The sequence below is a fragment of the Ochotona curzoniae genome, unplaced genomic scaffold, assembly GCF_017591425.1.
Source record: "Ochotona curzoniae isolate NIBS_2020 unplaced genomic scaffold, NIBS_Ocur_1.0 contig_2210, whole genome shotgun sequence".
NCBI lineage: Eukaryota > Metazoa > Chordata > Mammalia > Lagomorpha > Ochotonidae > Ochotona > Ochotona curzoniae.
Window position 1 is genome coordinate 223,483 of NW_024465369.1, and position 24,678 is coordinate 248,160.

At 39.7% G+C, this 24,678-nt stretch overlaps 1 protein-coding gene across 2 annotated transcripts in view; it reads left to right on the top strand.

The window, feature by feature from the left end:
* The first annotated feature begins 4,958 nt into the window (after window positions 1–4,958).
* SLC35F5 (solute carrier family 35 member F5) overlaps window positions 4,959–24,678 on the top strand; it is a 32,799-nt gene continuing 13,079 nt past the window's right edge. The window contains exons 1-11 of one of the 2 annotated variants that reach the window (XM_040971478.1): window positions 4,959–5,128; window positions 5,879–5,951; window positions 6,109–6,250; window positions 10,722–10,865; window positions 13,711–13,773; window positions 15,106–15,187; window positions 15,969–16,159; window positions 18,632–18,713; window positions 19,430–19,517; window positions 20,749–20,787; window positions 22,358–22,422. In XM_040971478.1, the coding sequence (XP_040827412.1) occupies window positions 5,089–5,128; window positions 5,879–5,951; window positions 6,109–6,250; window positions 10,722–10,865; window positions 13,711–13,773; window positions 15,106–15,187; window positions 15,969–16,159; window positions 18,632–18,713; window positions 19,430–19,517; window positions 20,749–20,787; window positions 22,358–22,422 (1,009 nt within the window). In that variant the 5' untranslated portion in view covers window positions 4,959–5,088. The remainder of the gene's footprint in view (window positions 5,129–5,878; window positions 5,952–6,108; window positions 6,251–10,721; window positions 10,866–13,710; window positions 13,774–15,105; window positions 15,188–15,968; window positions 16,160–18,631; window positions 18,714–19,429; window positions 19,518–20,748; window positions 20,788–22,357; window positions 22,423–24,678) is intronic. The other variant, XM_040971477.1, reaches the window with a different exon arrangement.

A 24,678-nucleotide genomic window follows, 5' to 3' on the forward strand; every position in this document is an offset into this window, starting at 1 on the left:
CAGCGGAGTCTTTAGTAATATCATTGTGCCTCTGTTTCTTTTGCTCTTGGTCATTGTACTTCTGGTTAGCAGATTCTCCTCGTTAGGGCAGGTTTCTAAGCTGTGTCACCCACAGGTCTACAATTGCAGTTGGTACATGGCTCTTTGTTTGCAGTTACTTGTGCCACTCCCTTCAGCGAGTTCCATGCCTGTGTTCTTATGTTAGACTTCCACCATGGTCTTTGTAGCCCCAGATCCTGGCTCACCAGTCTCCACCTCCTGTGACACCATGCTGTTGTTGTACTGTTGTTGTCTGTACAGTGTTTCTCCCACTTCCAGTTCCAGTAGTTCCCAGGATTAAGGAGTACCAGGTATCCTAACTAGCTAGGTTGTTAGTGGTGCTGATCTTGGCGGAACCTGCTGACCATTAAGTCAAAGGACCACATGGACCCATCCTGAGTTGTTAAGATGCCAAAGTTGAAATTATTTTCCCTGTGCACCAGTGCAATGCTCTGAGCTTGGGGAGTTCGCTCCCATCTCAGCACACATGCAGTTCACTTTGTGTCAAAGCCTTTGCCACACTGTATGAAATGGTGCTTGATGTACCATTCCTGGAGTTCTTTGGCCATTAGGTCTGGGAGTCACTTGGACCTATTTTAGGTAGAACTTGTAAGATGCCACGTTGTTGCAATCACTGAGCCAGAAATGAGTTCACTCCTAGCTCAGTGTATACATGGTGTTGTCTCATAGCCATTGTGTCCCTACACAAGATGGCCCCTGATTAGGCTCTAGTGGGGGTTTGGGCTGTGAAATCCACCCTGTTTTTGCATCACCTATTTGGGATTTACTGCTCTGTTTCTGCTGCTGGTCAAATCAAACAAAGCAGCGGAACAGGGAGTTCTTTGGGTTCACCTCCTTAGTTCTTGATTAACCTCCCCTTCCCACCTGGTTGCTGGTGGAGTTCGGGCTGCCAGTGCAGTTCAGGTCACTGCTGGCTGAATGCTGCTGGACTGCGTAGTCATTGCGAATACCACCCCATTATTTCCACTGCTTTTCTGAGTCCTTCAGTCTCTAGGTACTCTTTTGCTGTCAGTCTGTCCTCTCCTATTTGGAATGTGCCCTCTCTGTTTCACCCTGCTAATGTTTCTCCATCTCTTTATATGTGTTCTTACCCTATTATGCCATCTTGATTTTCCCAGTCAGTTTTTTCTTACAGTATGATATCTATGGAAGCAGGTCCCAGCTAATGTAGTGCTCTCACAATCTCATGACACAACAGATATGTGGATGTTCAATAATTTTTGATTCACTGATGTATTTCTCTCTTACTTAAAAATCTTTTGGTTCTCATTTTATATTGATTACTAGTCCTAGATATCTTGTTACAGTTGTAGAGCACATGTCAATATCCCCAGAACTCACCTGACCTGATTTCCTATTGCTTTTCTACATAACACACTGTACTCTGCCAAACCAGTTTTACAATTTGTCTTTAGACACACCTTTTTTTCTCTTGGCCATATTTTACTGTCTTAGCAAAAGTATCTACCATTCCCTTACCAAAATTCTCTCCATCATTAAATCCAAGCTCAATCTCTGAGTTTTCCAAAGTTTTCTTCAAGTATAGCTATCTGAACACTTCATACACTCAGAACTCTGGACCATGCTGTAAATGAGTGGGCACCAACCTCTAAGTGCACTTTCATCTGGCACTGCACAGAGATGGTTAGTCTGTAGATATACAGAACTTTCATTTACATCTCCGGACATTTTGCTGCTTCACCTTGCCACAGGAAGCCATGAAATCTAGCACTCAATTGCATACAACAACCTTTAATACCTTAGGTATCTTAGAACCTCCCAGCTTTATGGCCTCCATCATAGCACATAATTTGCCTATAAAATGTATTAAGGTCCAAACTGGAAAGTCTCTTATATATCTATACTTAAAGACTTAAAAATTGTTAAGCTTAGTTTAACTGTACCTTAGATAGTCACAAAATCAAGTGCTTATTCAGCTGAGTGCCCAGAAGTCTGGTAGATACTTGAGAATACAATGACATCCAGTGGACTGCTGTGAGAGACTTAATACATACATGGACAATGTTCAGAGCATATATAAAAACAGAACTCTGACCTACAACCTGTGAGGCAACCAGTTCAGAGAAGTAACCATGATCTTGAAGCCAGCAATTCCAAATAGCCAGGACTTAGCAACAGCTGCAGTGTCCTTAGTTTTTGTCCCACTGCCAACTTTGAACCACGAAAGTCAAATCTGTACCAGGCCATAACCGATCACATAGATGTGCTGCATCTGGGTAACCTGCCTCCATCTTCCCTTCACCAACAACCTGCAATCAGGGTTAGAGGGCGCATATGACATATTTCATCTTTTCTACTATCCAGCTCTTTTATTGCCCTGAGTGCCCTTGATTCAATGCTGAACATGAGTGACTATGCCTATCTGCCACAGCAAGTTTTCAGTACTGTTGTCCCCCAGTATCTGTGGCAGACTGGTTATGGGACCCTCACGGATGTCAAAATCCTGTGATGCTCAAGTCCCTTATTTAAATTAGTGCAGTATTTGCCTGTAACTCTTGCAATCCACCCACATGCTTTGAATCATGGCTGGATTACTCGTAATACCTAATACAATGTAAATGCTATGTAAATAGCTATTATGCTATATTATAGGATTTAGAGAATAAAGACATGAAGTCTGGACATGTTCGGTGAAGCTGTACTTGTCCCCAATAAATAAGGAACCTTTAGCCACAGAGGGTTGACTGTAAACAGCTTTGTTAGTCTCAGTTGAGGGCTGTTAATTTCTACACGTGGAACGTACAGGTTATAGACGGCTTCGACTACTAACTTAGAGACCTAAATCTTAGACAAAGTCAATTGTAATTTAATTAGGGCTAGGAATTGAACTATGGTTTCTAAGCCTGGTTTCCAGGACAGGTAATGAGTCATTGCATTGCACACACACACTCTGCTTTCTTACTCATTTTGTAGTGTATTGTGTTCTCTGGAGTATATTTTGAGGAATGTAAGAACATGTTTATTTATTTTTTATTTGAAATTCCAAGTTACATAGAGAGAACATACACACACAGAATCTCCCATTCATTAGTTCACACACAAAAGGCCACAGCTAGGCTGATCTAAAGCTGTCAGAAGTTTCTCCTAGGTCGGCCACGTGGGTGCAGGAGCTAAAGCACTTAGGACATCTTTCACTGTTTTCTCACGATACTAGTAGGCAGCTGGATGGGAAGTGGGGTACCTGGGACTTGAACCAGTGCCCATAGGGGAATCATGTTGCTGCATGTGAAGGCAATGGTGCCAGACCCTTGGGGAATTTTTTTTTTAAGGTGTCAGAATTATCACCTGCTAAACTGTAAGGACTTAATAATGAAGAGATTTTGCAGGAACTTACAAGTGATCAATTTTGAAGAGTAAAAGGAAGATTAATAATAATAATTAAGGAAAAAAAAAGCTTAGGACTTTTTAGACCAGGAAAATGGTGCTGTACTATCAAGTGACAAAAAAAGGAGACTTGGGAGAGGAATTAGGTGTAAGTGAAAGGTCAAGATACAGAAGTAGTTTCATTTTTACTCACCACTGCCTGCCAACTCTGCTAGGTGCTAAATACTGAGGATGTAGTGGACAACTGAGGCACAGATACCTCACCAACCATGGGCAGCTCAGGAAGCAGAACTCGGCTTCCCTGACTCTCAGAAAGAAGACACACTAGTGCTGGAATAATCTGATTAATGTTTGCAACCGGGTTACCCCAAGTAGTAATTACAAGTAGATGGCTGTTGTTCTATTCCACACAATTTGCTAGAATTAATGACTGACTATAAATACTTGATGGCAACAGTTTGAGAACCACCAAGACCAACACCAAAACATTCATTGTTGCTGTTGTTTTACTAGTCCTATAAATATGTATTTGACATCTATGAAACGAATCATCCTTAAAAAGTTACCTCCCTCCCATAATTTCATTGTGCAACGAAGATGTCAAAAACGCAGCTGTGGAAGCTGGCTTTGTGACAAAGGAAGATAGGTGTAGGCCTGCACTGCCGGCACCTCCAAGGGGCGGTCCCAACCATTCTGCTTTGGATCCAGCTCCCAGCTGATGGCCTGGCAGAGCACTGCGGTGTGACCCAGTGCTTGAGTCTCAGCATCCCCAAGGGAGACCTGGAAGAGGCTGCTGGTTCCTCCAGTCTCACTGCAACCATTGTGGGAGTGAAACCAGTGGATGAAAAATCTGTCTCTCCTTCTGTCCTTCTCTTCTTCTCTTTCTCTGTAACTCTGCCTTTCAAATAAAATGCACGAATCCTTTAAAAAATGCATTTGTGGTAGTCAATACTAGTTATATTACAGGAATCCAGCTAATGCATGTTCTGTGTGCCATGAAGTAATCCAAGTTCTCGACATTTGTAGTTGCACGTAATCTATCCCTGCACACAAACAAGCATTTTTTTCAGGCGAGGAACCTGAAATGTGTAGGAGACAGGTATTCTGCCTTACACAGAGCAGTTTCTAAGAACCAAAAGCATTCCCAAGCCGCTTTGCTAGTCGGTCCCGTCTCCGAGAATCAAGTCCGTCATCCAGGGAGCTGCCGGCGTTGCAGCCAGGGCGGGGCTGCCCGCAAGCCCTGTCACTTCCTCGGCCCGTCGCGCTCTCCTCCCCACTCACGCCGGCTTCGCTCTTCTCCCTCCCGCCTCAGCCTACGTCCTTTCCTCCCATCCCCGCTCCGGGACGCATCTCCTAGGGTGCGCCGCCCCGGCCTCTGCTTCCTGCCGCCATGTCACCGTGCACACGCACTCCCCGCGGTGCGCCGTCGCCGCGACGTGACGTGCCGTGACGCGCCGCGGGGGGCGGGGCCGGCCGAGGGGGCGGGGCCGGGCCAGGGCCGAGCCTCTGGGCGTCCTGCGGCCGCGGCTGCTTCTTCGCTCTATTACCCGGGAGTCGGGGGAGACGAGGCGTCGGGCGGCCTGGCCCTGTGCGGCACGCATGGCGGGTGCAGGCACGGCTGTGTGAGTCTCGGAGGCCGCGGCCGTGGCGCTGGGCGGCGGCGGGGCCGGGCCGGGTCCGCTCATGGTGCCGCCACGACGCCATCGCGGGGCAGGGAAGCCAGGTGAGGCCGTGAGGGCAGGGCCCCGAGGCCGGCCGGACACCTCGCAGCGGTCGGGGTCGGCGTCGGGGACCGCCGACAGCCTGGGTCTCCCGGGACCGGCTGAATCGCTCGGGGAGCTTTACCTTGCTCTCACGGCAGGCGCCGCCGACTCAACTTTTTATTTTCCACTCCCTTCCTCCACCCCACCCCGCCCCCAAAAGGAGAAGGAACTCCTGTTTAGCAGCTGGTTCCTGCCCTCCTCAAGGACTGCTTGGGTGTGAAATAGCTAGACGTCGTGGCAGGGCTTGGGAGTGGGGTCGGGGGCGTTGGAGGAGCCTTTTTCCGAACCACGGAAACGCTTTGGGACAGGTGCGCTCCAGACCCTCTGCAGATCGCTTCTCCAGTCACCGAATTCCAGCCCTGGAGGCTTGGAGGCAGCACAGGACACCTGTAGAAACGGGGCAGGGGGCGCGTGTCTGGGCCCTGGCTTTGGGGTTGAATTACTCTGGAAGGAGACACGGGTGCAGTTGTGTTATTTGTGAGCGTCGGAGCAGCTGTCTTGCAGGAGCTGCGTGCTCCTAAATAAACTGCCTGTTGAGCACTGCTGTCCTCCTGTGGTGCTTCCCGGGACAGCCTGGGGACAAGGTGTCCATGACGCTGAACACGGTGGGGGTTGTCGTTTACTTGCTGTGTACAGGTGAGGGGTGAGCGACTGGAGGGGGTGCATCGTGTGCGTTGGCCGTTTGCTAAGCCCCTCTCTGTGGTTTCCAGGTGCGCTGCGTTCTTCACCTCCCTGGTGGTCAGGCCTTGCTTTTGAAGATCTCAGACAGGCCCTTAAAACAAGGTACATTCCAGGCTCCGGATGCCTTTGTGATTTTGTTTTTCCTACTGAACGTTAGCTCACACATGTCCCGTGCTTTGATCGCACTCCTTTTCTTGTTGTCCACTGCTTGTTTTCCCAAAGACCTCTCTAAATGAGATCTGTATTTTCTGAAACCCAGACTCCAAATGGTGTGCGTATTTATCATGAACCGCATGAACTCGCAGAGCAGCGGCTTCACTCAGCGCCGGCGGTTGGCCCTCGGGATCGTTATTCTGCTGCTGGTGGATGTGATATGGGTGGCCTCTTCGGAACTCACTTCGGTATGCACCTCCTGTTCGCTGCTGGTGGCCTCACATGAGAACAACATTGTTTCTGTTAACCCACAGTCGTTGCAGCCATTCCTCTACTGCTTACTGAAAACAGTATTTTTAAACATTGAGCAATCATTTTTTTCTTTTATCATGGATTAGTATCAGTGTAAGTTACAACTAGTTTCATACAGTCGTTGGGTGTGTGTGTACTTAAAGATGTGTTTATTTGAAAGGGAGAAGGAGGAAGGGACAGCTCTGTCTGCTGGTTCAGTGCTCTGTATGGTAGGGTAAGCTAAGCAGAACGCAGGAGCTCCATCTGGGTCGTAGTTGGCAGGGCCCCCAAGCATGGGGGACAACTTGCCTGCATCCCTGGTGTGTTGACAGGGAGCTGGATCAGAAGCAGGGCGGACAGAACTTGAACCAGCACTTATGGAATGCAGCCACCACAGGCAGGGGCTTAATGTGCTGTGCCATGGCCTGGCGCCTGGTATAGTCTTATCATATCTTTCAGTAAGGGTTGTTAGAAAGAAGTCCATGTTAGTCTTTGAATGTGTTTCTGTTTTGTTTTTTCGAAATTTAATTTTTTTTCTCTGCAAATATGATCTCTATAAAAAGATACCAACTTTTATGTTCAAAACTGACTACATTTTGATGCGTGATGTATTTCTAAGAGAAAGTTGTAAAAAAGAGCTAAGATTTATAAAAATGAATTTAAATGTCAAGTAGTTAGTTGCTGTAAGTCTTCCCAGGTCATATATGAATGCTTGACATGAACATCATGTCCTATGAAGAAATTATTAGCTTCTCCGGAATACCATTGGCCATTTTTACTTTCAACTAATCTACAATCTTTTAGACTAATTTAGCATTCTGTAATTTTTTTGCTCAAAGAAATACTCTTGATATTAGTGGGGAACAAACCTTATCTTCCTATTTAGCAAGGCAGAGATAGAGAGACAGAGAGAAGACCCCAGTCTGCTGATTCATTCCCCAGATATCCTTGATGTCCAGGGCCGGACTGGGTAGGACTTGGGAGCTGGAAACTCAAGTCTCTCCTGTGAGTGGGGGAGGTGATGGCTTGTGGCATCGCTGCTGCCTTGCAGGGCTGATACCAGGAGCCAGGGCCAAACAGCCACTGCAGGTACTCCGACGCCCTTAACCACTAGATGAAATGATTGCCCCCAAACATATTTTAAATTTTAGTTTTAAATATCCTCTTTTATTTTGTTTGATAATAAAATAAGTAAAATCTGCTATCCAAAGCTGTTTATAAAACTTTCTCATACAAAATGCCTGTTTCTTCAGTCTGATACACTCAGCAAACCTTTCACATAAATTACACACTTCAAAAATAAAATTAATATTTTTCATTTGGGAATTTTCTAACATGTAAAGTAAACAATACACATATCCAGATGTTCTTTGCCTAACAATGATCAGATTTTGCTGGGGGCTGGAGTTTCTTCTGGGCCTCCCACATGGTGGCAACCCAAACCCTTGGGCCATCTTCTGCTGCTTTTCCCAGGCTGTTTGCAGGGAGCTGGATTGAAGCTGGACCGGCCAGGACTTTAGTGCCCAAGGAAATGCCAGTGTCGCAGCACGCGGCTGTTACCTGCTACACCTTGAGGCTGGCCCCCAATTTTTAAATTGTATTGTATTTTGATTATCTTTCATTTTACCAGGCAGGCAGGGATACAGATGGAGATTTTTCATCTGCTGCTTCCTCCCCACATGTCCACGGTCACCAGTGTTGACCACCTCACAGCCAGCAGTCTAGAACCCCGTCCAGGGCTCCTGTGTGGGTCGCAAGCACTCACATACCTGAACCATCACCTGCTGCCTCATACAGTGTGCACCCGTAGGAAGCCGGATTGGAAGCTGAGTGGTAGCTGGGATTCTCACGTGGAATGCAGCATCTCATGCATTGCTCCAATCACTGGCTCAAATCCTTGCTCCTCCTGTAATACTTTAAAGCAAATCATGTCTACGCAATTTCTTTCCTATCTACCTCAACTGACTAGAACTGCTTTTTTAAGCTCATGTCTCTGTCATTACCGTCTAACAAAATTAATTATAGTTCCTTAAAATTGTCTAACATCTAGGTCATATTCATACTGGTGTTTTTGTCAAGGCCTTTTTTCCCCAGGTTTGCTTGCAGATCTAAGCAGAGGTCACATGTTGCATTTATTCTATCATGGAGGTCATTTTACTTAACTGTTGCTCCCTGTTGTAGTTTTTTTTTCCATGCTATTGGTTTGTTGCAGAAGCGAGTTTATTTTTTTCCTGTAGGATGTGTGTCACACATCCTGGGTTTCCCTGATTGTCGCCTTGAGGTGCCATTTCACTTTCACTTTTTCATATTTGTTGAAAAAATGGTAGTTAGATATAAAGCATTTGTGTAGGTTCTGATTTTAGGAGAAATATCTTGGTGATTCCTTTGTGTTTGTTATTGTCTAATAACAAACTTCTCGTCATGCTTTAGGCAGTAATTAACTGAATACCTGTCCTGGAATTCCCGTGACTTCTTCAGTGATGATTTTTCTAAGCGTTTTTTTTTTTTTTTGGATGATTTGTTTGTTTCTTTTGAAGAGAAAAGGGCAAAGAGAAAGAGAATCTTCTAACTGTTGGATATTCCCCCCAGATGGCTACAATGGCCAGTGCCTAGTCAGGCGCGAGCCAGGAGCTTCATCCAGATCTCTCGTTTGAGTACAGGGGCCCAAGCGCTTGAGCCTTCTGCTGCTCCTTTTCCATTTCCTCAACGGGGAGCCGGATCAGAACATACACACTGTCCGTATGGGTGTTAGCATCGCAAGCAGTGGCTTTACCCGCAGTGCCACAGCAGGCAGCCTCTAGCTGGACCAACCTACCTTTCTTCCTTCCTTCCCTCCTTCCTTCCTTCCTCTCTTTTTTTCTCCCGATTTTCCCCGTATTATTGCAATAGTATAGTCCTTCTTAGACAGTCACATGTCCATCATTCTGCTGTTCAAGTGTAACCTTACATTGTAGGTATGGACAATGGCAGAGAGTCCGAGCTTTATTTAACTTATAAGCAAAAAATATGATAGGCCCTCTACTGTAATCAAAAACATGATCTTAGGGGAAAAAAATGAAACTTCTATTGACTATGAAGTGATAAGCTAGGTTTTTTTTTTTTTTTTTTAATTCCGTGACACAGTACCATAGGCTCTGGGATTTCCTTGCTCCATCCCCAAATCCCTCCCCCTCTGGATTCCCCCATGTCATTACAGTAGTGTAGCCCTTCACAATCAGCTGTAAGTTCATTATTCTTCTAAGTTCATTATTATCCTGACATTGTAGGCTAAGAGCATTTGGTAACCACTACTTAGTTATCTTGAAAATATGATTCATGTAAGGATGGTTGGATAAATTGGTTATGTTCCCTTTGTTTATATTAGAATTAGCTAACAACTTCCAGTAGTAACCGCTGTGGGATTTTTTAATCGTCATTTTAAATTCAGGTTTTTCATACTTCACCTATTTGATATGTTTCAAATCATTGCATTACTTTTTTTATTTTAACTGTTTGAGTTGTTTTGCCTTTAACCTGTGGTGGCCCCATCAGATTGATTTTGGGGTACTATCCATATGACTTCACAAATCATGAGCCTCTTATTTTGCTTTCTGGCACAAAGTGCCCTCAGGCTCATCTTGTACATTTTTGACTCCACACCTGGATTTGGTCATTTCTTCCAGGGGCCATACCTTGTTGTGCCAGATGACACAGCCTGCTGTCTTGCCCTGGAGTTGCTTATTCCTCCTGGGTTGTCAGTTCACAGAACTAGAAGAATTTTCAGTGCACAGAACTAGAAGAATTTTTGTTGTTGTTTGTTTGCTTTGTTTTTCCCTATGACACAAAAAAAAATCTTAAGTGTCAATTGATATTTCCAACTTAAATGAAGCATGTAGTTTGTTTTCTGTAACTTCCCCATAACATTAAATTTCACATGGCTTTCTTTACATACCTTTCTGTTTCCTTTCCTTCCTTCAGGGTTTCTTTCCGTTTGGACTGACTGCCTCTTCAGCCATCCCAGCACAGATAGCCTGTCTCTCAGGCAATGTGCCTGACGTTCAAACGCTGACCCTGGACCCCTCTCCTGGGACTCAGCATGCTATGCTACATTCTCTTACTTGTGTCTGCTTTATTAGATTTTACACTTCTCAAAGTCTCATTTTTCTTTAGCCCTTAGCTCAGATACTGTTGTTCAGTAGATTATCAATGAATATTGAGCAAAACTTTTTTTTGAAGGTTGTTGCCACTTTGTTTACTGATATTATTGTTTATATGCCAGGCAAAGGAAATACTCAGAAGTGAATTAAGATTGTTTTTATAATCCCTTTTGACCTTCCCCACTTCAGTAAATTACTTTTGAAAATCGTATAATGGCTTTATTTTATTGGAGATGAGTAATAAGGTTTAAAGTCATCTTAGAGTTGTCTATGTAACTTTTTTCCTCCACAGTATGTTTTCACTCAGTACAACAAGCCATTCTTCAGCACCTTTGCAAAAACATCCATGTTCGTTCTTTACCTGGTGGGTTTTATTATTTGGAAGCCATGGAGGCAGCAGTGTACAAGAGGATTTCGAGGCAAGCATGCTACATTTGTAAGTTTTTGGTTTTATATTTTGAGGGGGTATATATTTTTTTAAAGCTTTAAATATGTTTTAATTGTTAAGGATATTCAGATATCAAGTTGTTCAATCAAGTGAGTGAAAGTAGAATTTAAGAAAAGTCTACCTTGGATAAAAAGCTGCTTTTGTCCAAAAGTTTTAATTTGGTCTTCTGAATAATGTGGCATCAAAATATCTTATGAAAAGCCAAGAGTGCATAATCACTTTCTTTCCACTACGCTGTGACAGTAATGGAATTGTTTAAAGTTGTTGAATTAGCTCGCTCACATCAACCGATGTGGAGAGAAAGACCAAAGCAAAGAGAAAGAAGAATAGCTTGTCTTGGTTATTTGCAGATTTGATGTCAAATAATTAGTAATATAATTGGTTATAGAAATATATAATAATGAGAATAGCATATTTTGGGATTTATTTCAGATGTTTGACAAATTATATTGTTTAGTTTAATATACTGTTTAATTCATTGTGTCAAAAAAGGATATTTTACAAAGTGATGTGCCTTCCTTAGAGAAATAGAAACTTGGCAGTTTTTGAGAATGAAGAAAATGAAATTGTCCCCAGTATTAATCCTTTCTGAAAATTCTTTCTCTTGGGAAAATGTATACTCCCAAAATGACCATTTAAGCTCTTTCAGTGGCGTTCAACACGGTCACTGTACTATGCAACCATGACTACCATCCATCTCCAGGATTTTTTCATCATCCCAAAGAAATACTGTCCCCTTTAAATAAAAAACCTTGACCTCCTTCCCACCACCTGCTGGTCACCTCTGTATTTCTTTGTTCTTTTCTTTTGTACATACTAGCTTTTGTGGGTCAAAATATTTCGGGTATATTTTTTTTGAGAAATGTGCTTGTTGGATTTTTGTCTGGGGTTTCTCAATAATTGTTTAGATAGGAAACCTGAAAAACTACACTCTTTGCTACACAAATTCAACTTTACCAAAATATGAGTATAAATATTTTTCCCTTGCAAGAGTAATGCCTAGACATGATAGAAATATGCATACAGTGAAAAACTGCCTGTGGGAGTTCCTTATATGTTTATTAATATATGTGCAGAAGATGCAGAGGAAGAGAAAGAAGAAAGTAGTAAATATTTCTGTTCAAGAAACAACCAAGGAATAATGATAGGCTATACTGTGATATTCTTCTTAACGTAAAAATTTTAATAGTGATAAATGTTAATTATGATAATAGAAGGAATAAGAAGAATTATCCATATTCCCACTGTTTTAAGATTATTATAAATATTTGGTACTGTATGATTCCATATATTTTGTTTCTATTAAAAAATATGTGTAGCATAAATAGGTTTACAATTTTCTAGCCTAGTTTTATTTTTCACCTAACAGTATATCATGAAAAACTTATAGGTGAAAAACTAACATTTCTTATCTTTTCCTGTTTTATTTAACTTTTGACGGATTGTTTCTATTTTTGCTTTTGGTGTAAATAAATAGGAGTATCCTTGTATTTGTGTAGTTACTTATTTAAATTTCTAATATCATGTTGGTAAATAAAAAATGTTTTTTAAGTTTTTGATTCTTATTTCTGAATCATCATCTGCAATACTTGTAACAATTCATATCTTTATTAGTGTTATGTAAAAATGAACCCTTACCAAAAGTCCTGTTATTCTCCAGTTTATCAGGTGAATAATATATTAGCAGCTTGCTGAATCTGTGTATTTTTAGTTGCTTGTTCATATTTGTTGGACACCAGAATTCCTTTATGATCCCTGTCCTGTCCATTTTTCTCCGAGCAGTATACAAGAGCATGGTCTCTAGTGCTTGGATATTGTTTAGTCACTAGTGTTATGACCTTGGGCAGATCATTTGGCCTCCTCAGACTTCCAGCCAGGGCAGGTATGAGTAGGAAATGAAATCATACTCTTACAGCATTAGGGTGGTCCTCAAAGCTTGACCCAGTCCCTGGGATCCATTTAGGGGTTTCATGAGGTCAGAACTGTTTTCACATACTCTGTTTTCTCTTCAGATTGTATACATCTTTCGCCTTTTACTAAAGGACTGTTTTCATGTTAATACCGACATCCTGTTTGTTTTTCAGGCTTTCCAGTATCATAAATGTTATTAGAGTTATGTAAAAATCATAAGCTTTGATATTAGAACAGTTGCTTAGTCTCAGTTTCTTCATCAGTTAAATGAAGATTATAAAACCTAGTTTTCATGTTTTAATACTTAGCATTAGCTGGAGTTATATTAGTCATAATTATACTCCTATAGGTATGCTTTGGAATTTTGTTGTATTTTAAATTTTTATTTACTATTTATTTTGATTTATATTATTTGTTATGATGTAGTTTTGTAGATATAGGGATTCACCTCTCCACTTCCGTTTCATCCTTCAGTTCTCCCCACCCCATTGTTTTCCTCCATGTTATTACAGAAGTATAGTTCTTTAGCAGTAGTCACAAGTCCAGTGTTCTGTTGTTTAAGTGTGTCGTGGCATAGTAGATACAGGCAATGGTAGAAAGTCTAGTATCCTGTTGTTAATTATGTTTTACAGTTTCATTGATTGTCCTCCTTTCAGTAGTAGAGATGCTTACTATGATGTGTCCTCACTTTCTGGTATGCTAGTTTCCATTATATAGTTCATCTGTGAGAATATATGTATATACATGTTTACCTGTTTATCTACTTGGGTTGGATTTTGTGTGAACATTGGCTTATATGAGAGAAAACATATTATATTTTTCCTTTGGAATTGGCTTATTTCACTGTTTCATTCTTTTGAGCTGTGTCTGACCAATCCTACCTCTGAGTTTAATTGAGTTGTGTTTTGTTATCTGTATTTAGTTTGCAGATGCTGAAAGTTATTTTGCTGCTTGCACCACAGATACAGCTATGACTAGTTCTTTGGTAAGTTTTGTATTTGGTAAGTGGAGTATATGGACTTGAGCCGTTTTGCAGGAAGAACTCAAAAGAGCTTGGATGGCACCATGGTTACAGTAGGGATTACAGCTTAATGTTGCATGCCCTCCAAGAAACTTGTTGTTTAGTACTTTCTTCCTTCCTTTCTTCCTTCCCAGTGTAAACTGGGGCTTGCAGATAAGCAGTTTGGCTACCTCTAGGGAGAAAGGGGAAGGGTAAACTAGTTAAGGAGTGAAAATAGCAAAAGAAAATCCTTTATTGCTTGCCAACTTTTCCACTTCAAACTCACTATCATTTAGGGACAAACATTTCTGCTTGACTCTCTGAAAATATAAGTAGATTGTTCATTTATTCATTCCCCCCTTTTTAGAGTGTGGATCCTAGTATATGTTAAGTACTTGGTCTAGGCTTTTGAAATATAGCATATATTATAGTGTCTGTATGTTAATAAGCAAGCAGATGAAGTAGTTGGTGTATTTACTTCCTTAAGTATTTGAAATTTATTGGGGGAGATCGTTTGTAAAACCCATTCTTTTTGGGCATCACTGAAGCATCTATTTAAAGTGTGGTTTTCACATTCCTTCTTTCAAATGCAGAGTTCCACCTGAGAATGATATTAAAATTCTCTGAAATTTAGTATCAACTTGGGAAGCCCTTGTATCAAGTATCAGCTTGGTGACTTCATTGGCAGTAGATGTTTTACTTTTGCTTTGTATGCTTCTTAGAACTGTGGTTGAATCTGGTATAGGTAAGGCTGTACTGTGAAGAGGTGTCCTTTTCTTCCCTCTGGAATCTCAAGTATTGCCAAGGTGGCTTATTATCAGCTGTCTCTGCTGGTCAGAGACAAGAGTTGAGATGGCAGCCTACTCTTTGACTAGTTTTATTCCTTGCTGTTACCTGTGGCATGATTCTACAAAATTATGCTAGTCCAAATACTATAATGAAAAGTTCAGTATAACAAAGAGGCTAACCAGGTCTGTTTCTAGACTCTGTTGTCTTTTTACTGAACATTTGTCATTGTCAGTGTTCAATACCAAGGGTTAAAACTCAAGAGACATAAAAAACTCTTCTCTGTTAATTTTTAAGAAGCAGTCTAGTTGAAGAAGTGTACTTTAAAATTAGATCACCCCTGAAACATTTGGAAAAGGGATTAGTCATTTAGAACCACCCAAAAATACAGACCTTTTAGAGAACAGTTAGACAAACCAGCCTTCCATTTCTGCTATGTACCATTGGGTGGTATGTTTTTGGAGGGGAATTAAAAAAAATTTACTCATTTTTTTTTTAAAAAAACTGTGTGTTGTTTCTGTTGCCTTCCAGAGTGAGCCTCTGTATGTTCCTGTGAAGTTTCATGATCTTCCGAGTGGAAAACCTGAGGGCACGAGCGTCGATACTGAAAAAAGTGAGCAAAACTTGCAATCCCAATCTTAGAAAGGGCTGGGAGGGTTAGCTTTATGCGGCCTTGCAGCCAGCCCTACACCTGTGGTTTTCTGCACTGACTGGAATTCCCAGCCACATCTGTTGGGTCATCCACCAGTCTTCTACAAGTTTGAATAGACTGTGAATCTGACAAGTATAATTGTTTTTGTATTAAATCAAGCAGAAATCCAAGCACCAAAAATAATCTCTGTGTTTTCATCATAAATGTATTTTTTTTAATGAGCAGTGTCCTCTTTAGTATGCTTTCATAAACCCTTACAGCAAATAGGTGAATTTTGCTGATTCTGTGAGTTTATTAAAGCATGCTGTCTTCAGGATAAGGCACAGGATTTAGCCACAAGTTTTCTCGCAAGGAATGAACGTACCCAAGAATGTTCTGCATGTCTACCCAAGAAAGTAATTCACATAAATTGGGTATTCATGAAGAACAAATCCAAAGTTTAATTATAATCCCTATTAATATTTACACTGAATTCCTGAGTCAGGCAATTTACACATTTTAAAATGACTTGTTTGAATATTGGTCTCATAACCTTGAAAGCATTTTCATAGATGAAACCATATTTCCTGTTCATTGTTTAGAGTAGGAATAGATATCCTAGGTAATAACATAACTCTGGTTTTCTTTGATCATAGGTGAATGAATAATATACATTTATCATTAAAAATGAGTTTTGTTGCTAAGTTTTATTGATTACAATGGGAAGCATTTATTGATTTTTTTGCTTTGCTTTCCTTTTAAGCTCCCAAAAAGTCTCGTGTAAGGTTCAGTAATATCATGGAGATCCGACAGCTTCCATCAAGCCATGCATTAGAAGCAAAGTTGTCTCGCATGTCATATCCTACTGTGAAAGAACAAGAATCCATATTGAAAACTGTGGGGAAATTGACTGCAACTCAAGTAGCAAAAATCAGCTTTTTTTTTTGCTTTGTGGTAGGTCATTTCTTAACTAGGCTTGTAATTTTAATGTGACTGTATATAACAATATCATATAAAGGTGTAAGATTTTTAGACTGTTAATTGTAACTTTAAACTCTTTTAAACTACTGTCTGGCATCATTAGGAAGTATCAAAGTTAATGGGTGCTTGACATACCTCCAAGAATTATAATTTTAAAAATTCTACAACCACAAGACTATTTATATATACACAAGCACAGTTTAAGAAGTTTTCCAGATGTTGTCCTAGGGTTAGATTAACGAGTAGAGTTATCTTCCTCATGCTCTAAAATATGAGGGGCTGGTAATAATCCAAGTAAGAGTTCACTATATATGTTAATTTATTCAGATTATGTGTTTCTGCAGTTTTATATTAAATTATGTAATGTGTTTAAATGTTATTTTAGCAAGTACAGTAAATATTTCTACAGCATTTCCTATGATTTTTTTTTTCAATAAGATTATTTATCTGAAAGACAGAGTAATAGAGGTGGACAGAGAGGAGTCTTTCATCTGCTGGCTCATTCCCCAGAAGGCTGCAACAGTCAGGGCTGGGCCAGGCCTGAATCGTAGCCCTAAACTCTGGAGTAAATTCAGAGTTGGCCAGCTGCTGTTGTAAACACAGAGCAAGCACCTGACAGGGAGCCCCTCCCCCAGATCTTGCACATGGGTGACAGAGACCTAAATGCTGTTGGTTGGTTTGTTTTTTAAAGATTTATTTTGCTTATTTGAAAGGTGGAATTATAGAGAACGAGAGGGAGAAACGGAGCTATCTTCCATCCATTGGTTCATTCCCAAAATATCCTCAGTAACTGTGACTGAGCCAGGCTGAAGCTCTGGGTGCAATGTCTCGAGCACTTAGGCCATCCTCTGCTGCTTTCCCAGGCACATTAGAAGGGACCCTGAGGGCTGATGTGGTGGTATACCAGTCTAATCTTCCACCTGCAGTACCTGCATTCCCATGTGTGCACTGTTCTTGTCTCAGCTGCTCACTTCCTGTTCAGCTTCAAGTTAATGGCCTTGGGATCCTGCACCCACATGGGCAACCTGAAAGAGGCTCTGCACTCCTGGCTTCAGAAAGGCTTAGTTCCAGCTGTTGCAACCTCTTTGAGAGTGAATCAACAGACAGAAGATATTCTTCTCTATCCCTCCTCCTCTCTGTATGCTTGACTTTGCAATAAAAAGTAAAATAGATCTTTAAAAAAATGATAACTAAGGGCAAACTCTGCCTCTACAGGCAGATTGTAACTTATTGCTGTACATGTTTAGCATAACCCAACTTACCAGTTGCTACCTCGTTTTACTGTTTAGATAGGCAAGAGAAATCGTCTTGGAAATCAGATGCAGTTCAGTTTAGATGGAATCAAAATCATGTTGACACAATTTCACTGCAGCTTCAGTCTCGATTATAGACTGGAAATCGCTAGATTCTTGGCTATCTGCTACCTCTGATAGTTCCTGTGTGTCATAATACTTAGTGGTAAATTATGAGAGATCAAGGCGTGTTCCTCTTCAGAGAGAAGACAGTCTTCAGTGGAATTTGGAAGTCAGTCTATAAGTAACAGAGACACCAAAAACATAGCCCGGCTGCTTACTTCAGTTGACCCAGCCATCCCATTCTTAGTACATGCATTAGTAACAGTTCAGCCTATGGTTTGTGCTAGAATGCTCAGAATAACATTGTCTGAAATAGTATAAAAATATCCAGCCACAAAAAATGAAATTACTGGTGTGAAATAAATGAACTTTCCATCAGCCTCTTGATGATTAAAAGAAGGTTTTATTTCCTATTTCTTAAATCAAAGTAGGCACAGGATTGTTAATAGAATAATATTACAACCTTGATGAGCAGAAGGCAAAGAAGAGAAATAAAACCTTAATCATAGCTGTAAAGCTTCCTTCAGTGGGTCCAGAATTATGAGAATGTCTTGCCTTGTGTCCCTAAACTGGGAATTGGATAAATGTTCAGATGAATAGTTGCCAATAAACTCACAGTTTTCGTTAGACCTTTCTTGAAGTGGATACAGATTTTGTCAATTTACCTAGCTAAATAGTTGTATCTCCCCACATGGGTGCATTTGTTTTAATAGAGTTTTTATTGCGCTGTTCATCTGTATGTGTTTAATGTATGAGGTTTTGTTCCCCAGTTCAAATTTGGTCTAAATAAACTTCCTAGCATGCTAAGAGCCCCTGATTAACAGCAAATTTTAAAGTTTGATACTTAATTTTTCTTTTCATTTAAAAGAAGTCAAGCCAGCTTTCAACAAACATTTATTACTTTAGTAAAGGAAATTGGATAGCAGGAATGTTAACTCTGGTTGTAAATATTTGTCATTTTTTTTTTCAGTGCAAAACAGCTTTAAATTCTCTCATTTTAACAGTGTTCAGGAGAGAAAGGAGAGCACTGTAATCATTATGAAAGATATAGACATGTGTTTTAAGAAGTTTCATTTTGCTTTCTTTTTAGTGGTTTTTGGCAAATTTGTCTTATCAGGAAGCACTTTCAGACACACAAGTTGCTATCGTTAATATTTTGTCTTCAACTTCTGGTAAGAAATTTGTTTTCAAACCTGTATAAGTGATATATGTATTTTCTGATGTATATGCACACACACACTTATATGTATATACATACAGGCGTTATATATTTCTTTCATTGTTGGATGTTTTTACATTAATTTGGGGAGACATTAATGTATTTTAGCTGTTTAATTTTTATATTCTTCTTGCCTTTGTCTTGTACTATTTATGTTTTTCAGATACTTTACAGAATTATGTTTATATGACACTATATTAAAATTATACAGGTGGTTCTTTATTTTGTAGTTGTAGTTATCTTTCCCTGAATATATCCTTTCCAAAGATGTTTTTTATAGACCCTCTGGCTAAATGTAACAGCTTCTTTGAGAACTATAATTTAACCCATGTTAAGGTGTTTTATTTTTAAAATTGAATCACTTTCCAAGTCTGGAAGATAAAAGAAGTATTTTTGAAGTGATAAAAATAACCTCAGCACATAGACTTGAATATGATGAAGTCATAGTGTTATTCTGAAGGCTTTTTGTAACTCTTTTGTTAGTTTAAAATAAATAGAACTCTGATCTGTGTTGTTAAAATAAATGTGGTTTAGTACAGATGTCTGACTTTGAGCATTTTAGGCTAGGTAACTGCAGCCTTAGTCATTTAAAAATGATTTTAAAAGGCAGTGTAAAAGCAGGTGGACAAAGGGTTCATGTACCTTGTTTTCATCCTTTTTTCCCCATAGGTCTGTTTACCTTAATTCTTGCTGCAGTGTTTCCAAGCAACAGTGGAGATAGATTTACCCTCTCAAAATTATTAGCTGTAATTTTAAGGTAAGACCATTAGTATATCTGTAGTATAATAAGTAGTTTGCTCTGCTTAAAACTGCAGTATTAAAAAATAGTCTTAATAATAATTTATATTGTTTTGGGAGGGGAGTCCAAAATATTTATTTATTTATTATTTTAAATATCATTTTATGGCACAGTTTCATAGGCAGTTGTTTAATGATGTACAAAGACAGATGAGGATAATAAAGGCCCTAGGTGGACATCGTGCTAATCAGTCCTGTGTCAGGCGCTGGAGCAGTTATCCCAAGCTTCTTGAGCAGGGTGACTGTAGGGAAGAGTCCCCAAGCAGCTTGGATTCCCACTTGTGTAAATTCACACTTAGTATTGTGCTGCTGGTCTCATTTAACCTGATGTGACATTTGAACCCTCATAACCTCTGAAGTGTTAATTTCCTTTTGCTGAGACAGGTTTTGGTTTTGATTTCTCCTTGTACTTTTTTCCTGGAAATGTAACATTCAGTTCACTGTAATTCTTTAATTGTCTAGGCCCTAGTGATCATCTAGTTAGTTGCTGCATAATTTGTTTAGCAGCTTTGTACTACCACGCACCACCAGTATTGTGTTAAAACTGCAGTTCAGTCTTTATTTGTATCCGATTGTGTGCTTGTTTGCCTTGCCTTCTTTCTGGGTATTTAATCCACAGGGACCCAAAGCCTTAGCACAAGATTTTGCCCCTAGCAGTCAAAAATGATATGTTGGTTTGATAAAGATGCTCTTGTTAGGAAAAAACCACAAATCAGAGTGGTGCTGGGGTGGTTTAATAGAGAGAGTTGTGCTTCTTGGCTGTCAGAGTTGGAACTGAATCACAACTCTGCTTTTTGAGCCTGAGCAGTTCCCTTAAAATCTCAGGGGGGAAATTATTGGCCTTATCTGCTTTTGCCACCTTGTTTTAAAAGTGATGGTGGCATTTATAAAGTGACTCTCATAGAGACTGCTACTGATAGTTCTAATTGATATATGTTTCTCATTTTTGGATTTAAGTGTAAATTGACTGATAGTTTCAGTGAGTTCTGGGTGACATACCTGCCTTAAATAATTTCAAGTTTTTGATACTAGGGATTTGATCTTTTATATGATTGGATAATACTTTAGCCTGTCATATTTTCACATTAGGGAAACGAAGTACATTTGTTTGGGCAAGTGTACTTTTATTCAGCTTTATTCAAGCAAGTTTCCCTTTTAGCTTTTTCTTTATAATGTCTTAATAAAGAAAGGTTCAATAAAGAAGAATATGGATATGAAATTCAGACTTTGTAAATATTTTGCCAGATTCTGTTACTCCTTTTCACAGTGGGTCTAGAATAAGGACTGACCAACTGAGGCAGGCTTACTGTCAGTGTTTTGTTAATGACATTTTCTTGAAATAATCCTAATCTGCATACTGGCTATGTGGCTTTAGTACAACAATGAAGTTTAATTGTAAAAGAGACCATGTGGTCTCTTCTGCTCCTCAAGAAATGTTTGACCAGAGGTGTACAAAAACTACCTAGACTTTCTGTGTTCTTAAAATGTCATATTAAACACTATTTAATAATTTGTGATGAATAAACCTTAAATGATGACATTCGATTTCTGAAATTCTAAAAAGAACCTGACATTGTAACCATCTTGAAGACAATCTGATAAGCTAAGAAATCTCATTTCAATGATATTGTATGGTCAATGAAAGAGTGGGCTCCAGCTTCCCTGGAATCTAATTCCAGTTCTGTCATTACTAGTTTTGAGAGCTTAGGCAAGTTTCTTAACTCTACCAGCTTCCTTATGTATATGTTGAGGTAGTTAGTAGGATTTGTTGTGTAGGATTGTCAAAAGGATTACATTTATTAAAACTCACAAAATGTTTGAGACAATATCTGTTATGTAACAGATGTTCAGTATATTTAACAATCATTATTTTCCAGAGGAAAATAAAATCTCTTATGTTGTTGACATGCAAATCATATCTGAATCTGATTTGTTTAAAAGATCATTGAATCCTGAACTCTGATTATTTACTTGAAGGATAATGAATATTTAATGTAAGGATTACATTTGACTTATGACATCATTTCACAAGGGAAGATCATTTCTTAATACCCTCAACCACTGTCACATGGTCATTTTGGTCAGTAGGTGAGACAATTGAGCCTTTTTAATATTAGAAATATTCAATCTACTTGAAAATTATATACACCTTAAGAAGATGTGTAGCAATAGAAGGATAATGTAAGCTCCATGAACACAAAAGCTATCTGCATCTCATTCACTCACATTAGGTGCTCAAAATACTGATTATATTCTTAGTTTAGTCCTGTTTTTATCCACTAAAATAATGGGATTAGTGGAATTACTTCAGTAAGGATAGCTTCACTTTTAACTTAGGTTTTGCCAGTAAACAAGGATAGTGTCAGTGCTGTCTGTGTTGGCTTAATATTCTTACATCTCCAAACGTAAGACTGCTAGAGGAATGAAAAGTTGGTTGATTTTTCTCCAGTTGAAGGGCAGTAGTGCTTAAAAATGTTGGACTCTGGAGTCAAGTTCGTCTTGGTCCACTGACTTTGCCAATTTGTGTATAGTTTCCTCACTTAAACTGTGTGAATGACCTTAATAATGCTTCTCATGTGGGGCAGTGTTGTGCATTTTATATTAAATTAGTTAATAGAACTATAACACTATGCTTTACTGATAACATTGTTAGTTTTTATTAATGAATTCATGAAATACTTCAATAGCTCTACCTAAAGTGAGATTAGTCTTGATCACTTACAAATAATTTGTCTGTATAATTAGCCTCTTAAGGAATTTATCATTTACCTTATCAGTAACAGCTTGTTGTTCTTACAGCATTGGAGGTGTTGTGCTGGTAAACCTATCAGGATCCGAAAAGTCTGCTGGAAGAGATACAATAGGTAAATAACTGACTATGCTCTCCTTGTTATGAGCAGAGAAGTACGTTTTATGTATTTTTTTTAGAGCATGTGAACTATAAACTCATTTTAAAAAAGCCTTTTCCTTTAGAAATAATGTAAAAAACAATTAAAAATACTTAATAGAGTTTTCATAGAGCCTTCATCCATGCTCTGAAGTTGTTAATAATTCATCCAATGACGGTTATAAATATCAGGAATTAACATTGATTTAAATAGTAATATCCTGCCTACAGGCCTTTACACATTTCCCTGTTATTTCTGCTGATGTTTCATTTAGTTGTTATGGCTCTGTGGTTTTCTGTAATCTGGCATTGTGTTTAGGTCTGTTTTTGTCTTTTAGGATGTTGACACTTTAGAAGGATACAGCCTAATTATTTGTAGAATATCTCTCACTTGAGTTTGCCTGATTTCTTCATGGTGAACTTGAAGTTGTGTACTTTTGCTAAGAATGTGTTTCCTTATCTGATCAGTGCTTTGTACCAGAAGGCACATGGTGTTGATTTGACCTGCTGCTGCAGGTGTTAATGCCAACATGGTTTCGGCCAGGTTGTTCCAGAGTAAAATTACTGGTTTTTTCCTTTGTAGGTAATAAGCGTGGTGTGGAGAGATACTTTGAGACTAGACAAATACTCTGTTGCAATCATACTTCCACCCACCAATTTTGTTATGCATTCTTGATTCTTGTCTGAAGCAGTTTCAACTATGATAAACAAATTTGGTCTCAGGCTTAGGCTTAATAAAACAAAGGTAATCAGAACCTAGTTAATTGATTTCCTTTGGATAATTTATTTAGGTATTTGATTTTTTTTTTTAAGATTTATTTTTTTTATTGCAAAGTCAGATATATAAATATAGAGGAGGAGAGACAAAGAGAAATATCTTCTGACTGATGGTTCACTCCCCAAGTGACTGCAGCTGCTGGTGCTGCGCTGATCCAAAACCAGGAGCCAGGAGCTCTTCCAGGTCTCCCACGTGGGTGCAGGGTCCCAAGGCTTTGGGCCATCCTCGACTGCTTTCCCAGGCCACAAGCAGGGAGCTGGAAGGGAAGCAGGGCTGCTGGGATTAGAACCAGCGCCCATATAGGATCCTGGTTCATGCAGAGTGAGGGCTTTAGCTGCTAGGCCACGACGCCTGGCGCAGGTATTTGAAGTTTGTTGAATAAAACAATGCTGCGCCTTGAATTGCCTCATCTTTTTCTCAAAAGTAGTCAGTTTTTATAAGGTTCATGAAAAGTAGAATTAAAAGATAATACAAAATTCCCATGAACTTTCTGAAACCCCTTGCATATAAAATAATGTATACAAAGATATTTTATGCTATTTGTGAAAAATTTAATTAAAAATGTGTGTTTGAGCCTGGCGTGGTAGCCTAGTGGCTAAAGTCCTAGCCTTGCATATGCCAGAATCCCATATGTGCGCTGGTACTAGTCCCTACTGCTGCTTCCCATCCACCTCCCTGCTTGTGGCGTAGGAAAGCAGTCGAGGATGGCCCAAGGCTTTGGGACCCTGCATTTGTGTGGGAGACCTGGAAGAAGCTTCTGGCTCCTGGCCTCAGAGTGGCTCAGCTCTGGCTATTGCAGCCACTAGGGGAGTGAATCAGCAGAAGGAAGATCTTTGTCTCTCCTCTCCTCTGTATATATGCCTTTCCAATAAAAACAGATAAATCTATTAAAAAAATGTGAGTTTATTTTGGTGCAGTTTTTTGAAGTCCATGCATTTTTTTATAATATGTACCTTACATTATAAACAAAACATTTTAGTCCAAAATAAGTTACTACTTTAAATATCATTTCCTATTAAAGTACTTCATGTAATTTTTATTTTAAACTATTTTTTTAAGGCAAATTGACAGAGGAGAGACAGGGAGAGAGGAAGATGGTTTATCCAAATGCTGCAGTGGCAGGGCCTGGGCTGGGCCAGAGCCAGAAACCTGGAACTGCATACAGGTCTTCCATCTCAGTGGCCCAAGCACTTCCTCCACATTCTCAGCTCTCCCAGGAGCTCTAGCACGGAGCTGGATCAGAAGTGGAGCAGCTGGGACCCCGTGAGATGCCAGTTTGCAGGGGACAGCTTAATTTGCTGTGCTCAGCACTAGAGCCAAGAGATTTGTTGATAGACTTTCCTTTTGCTTTTTAAAAAAGGTTTAGAGATAATTTTAAAAACCCAGTAGATTGAGTAGAACAATTGTCTTTAGAATAATTAACTACAGTGTTGAACACTCTTGTTTTTTGAAATA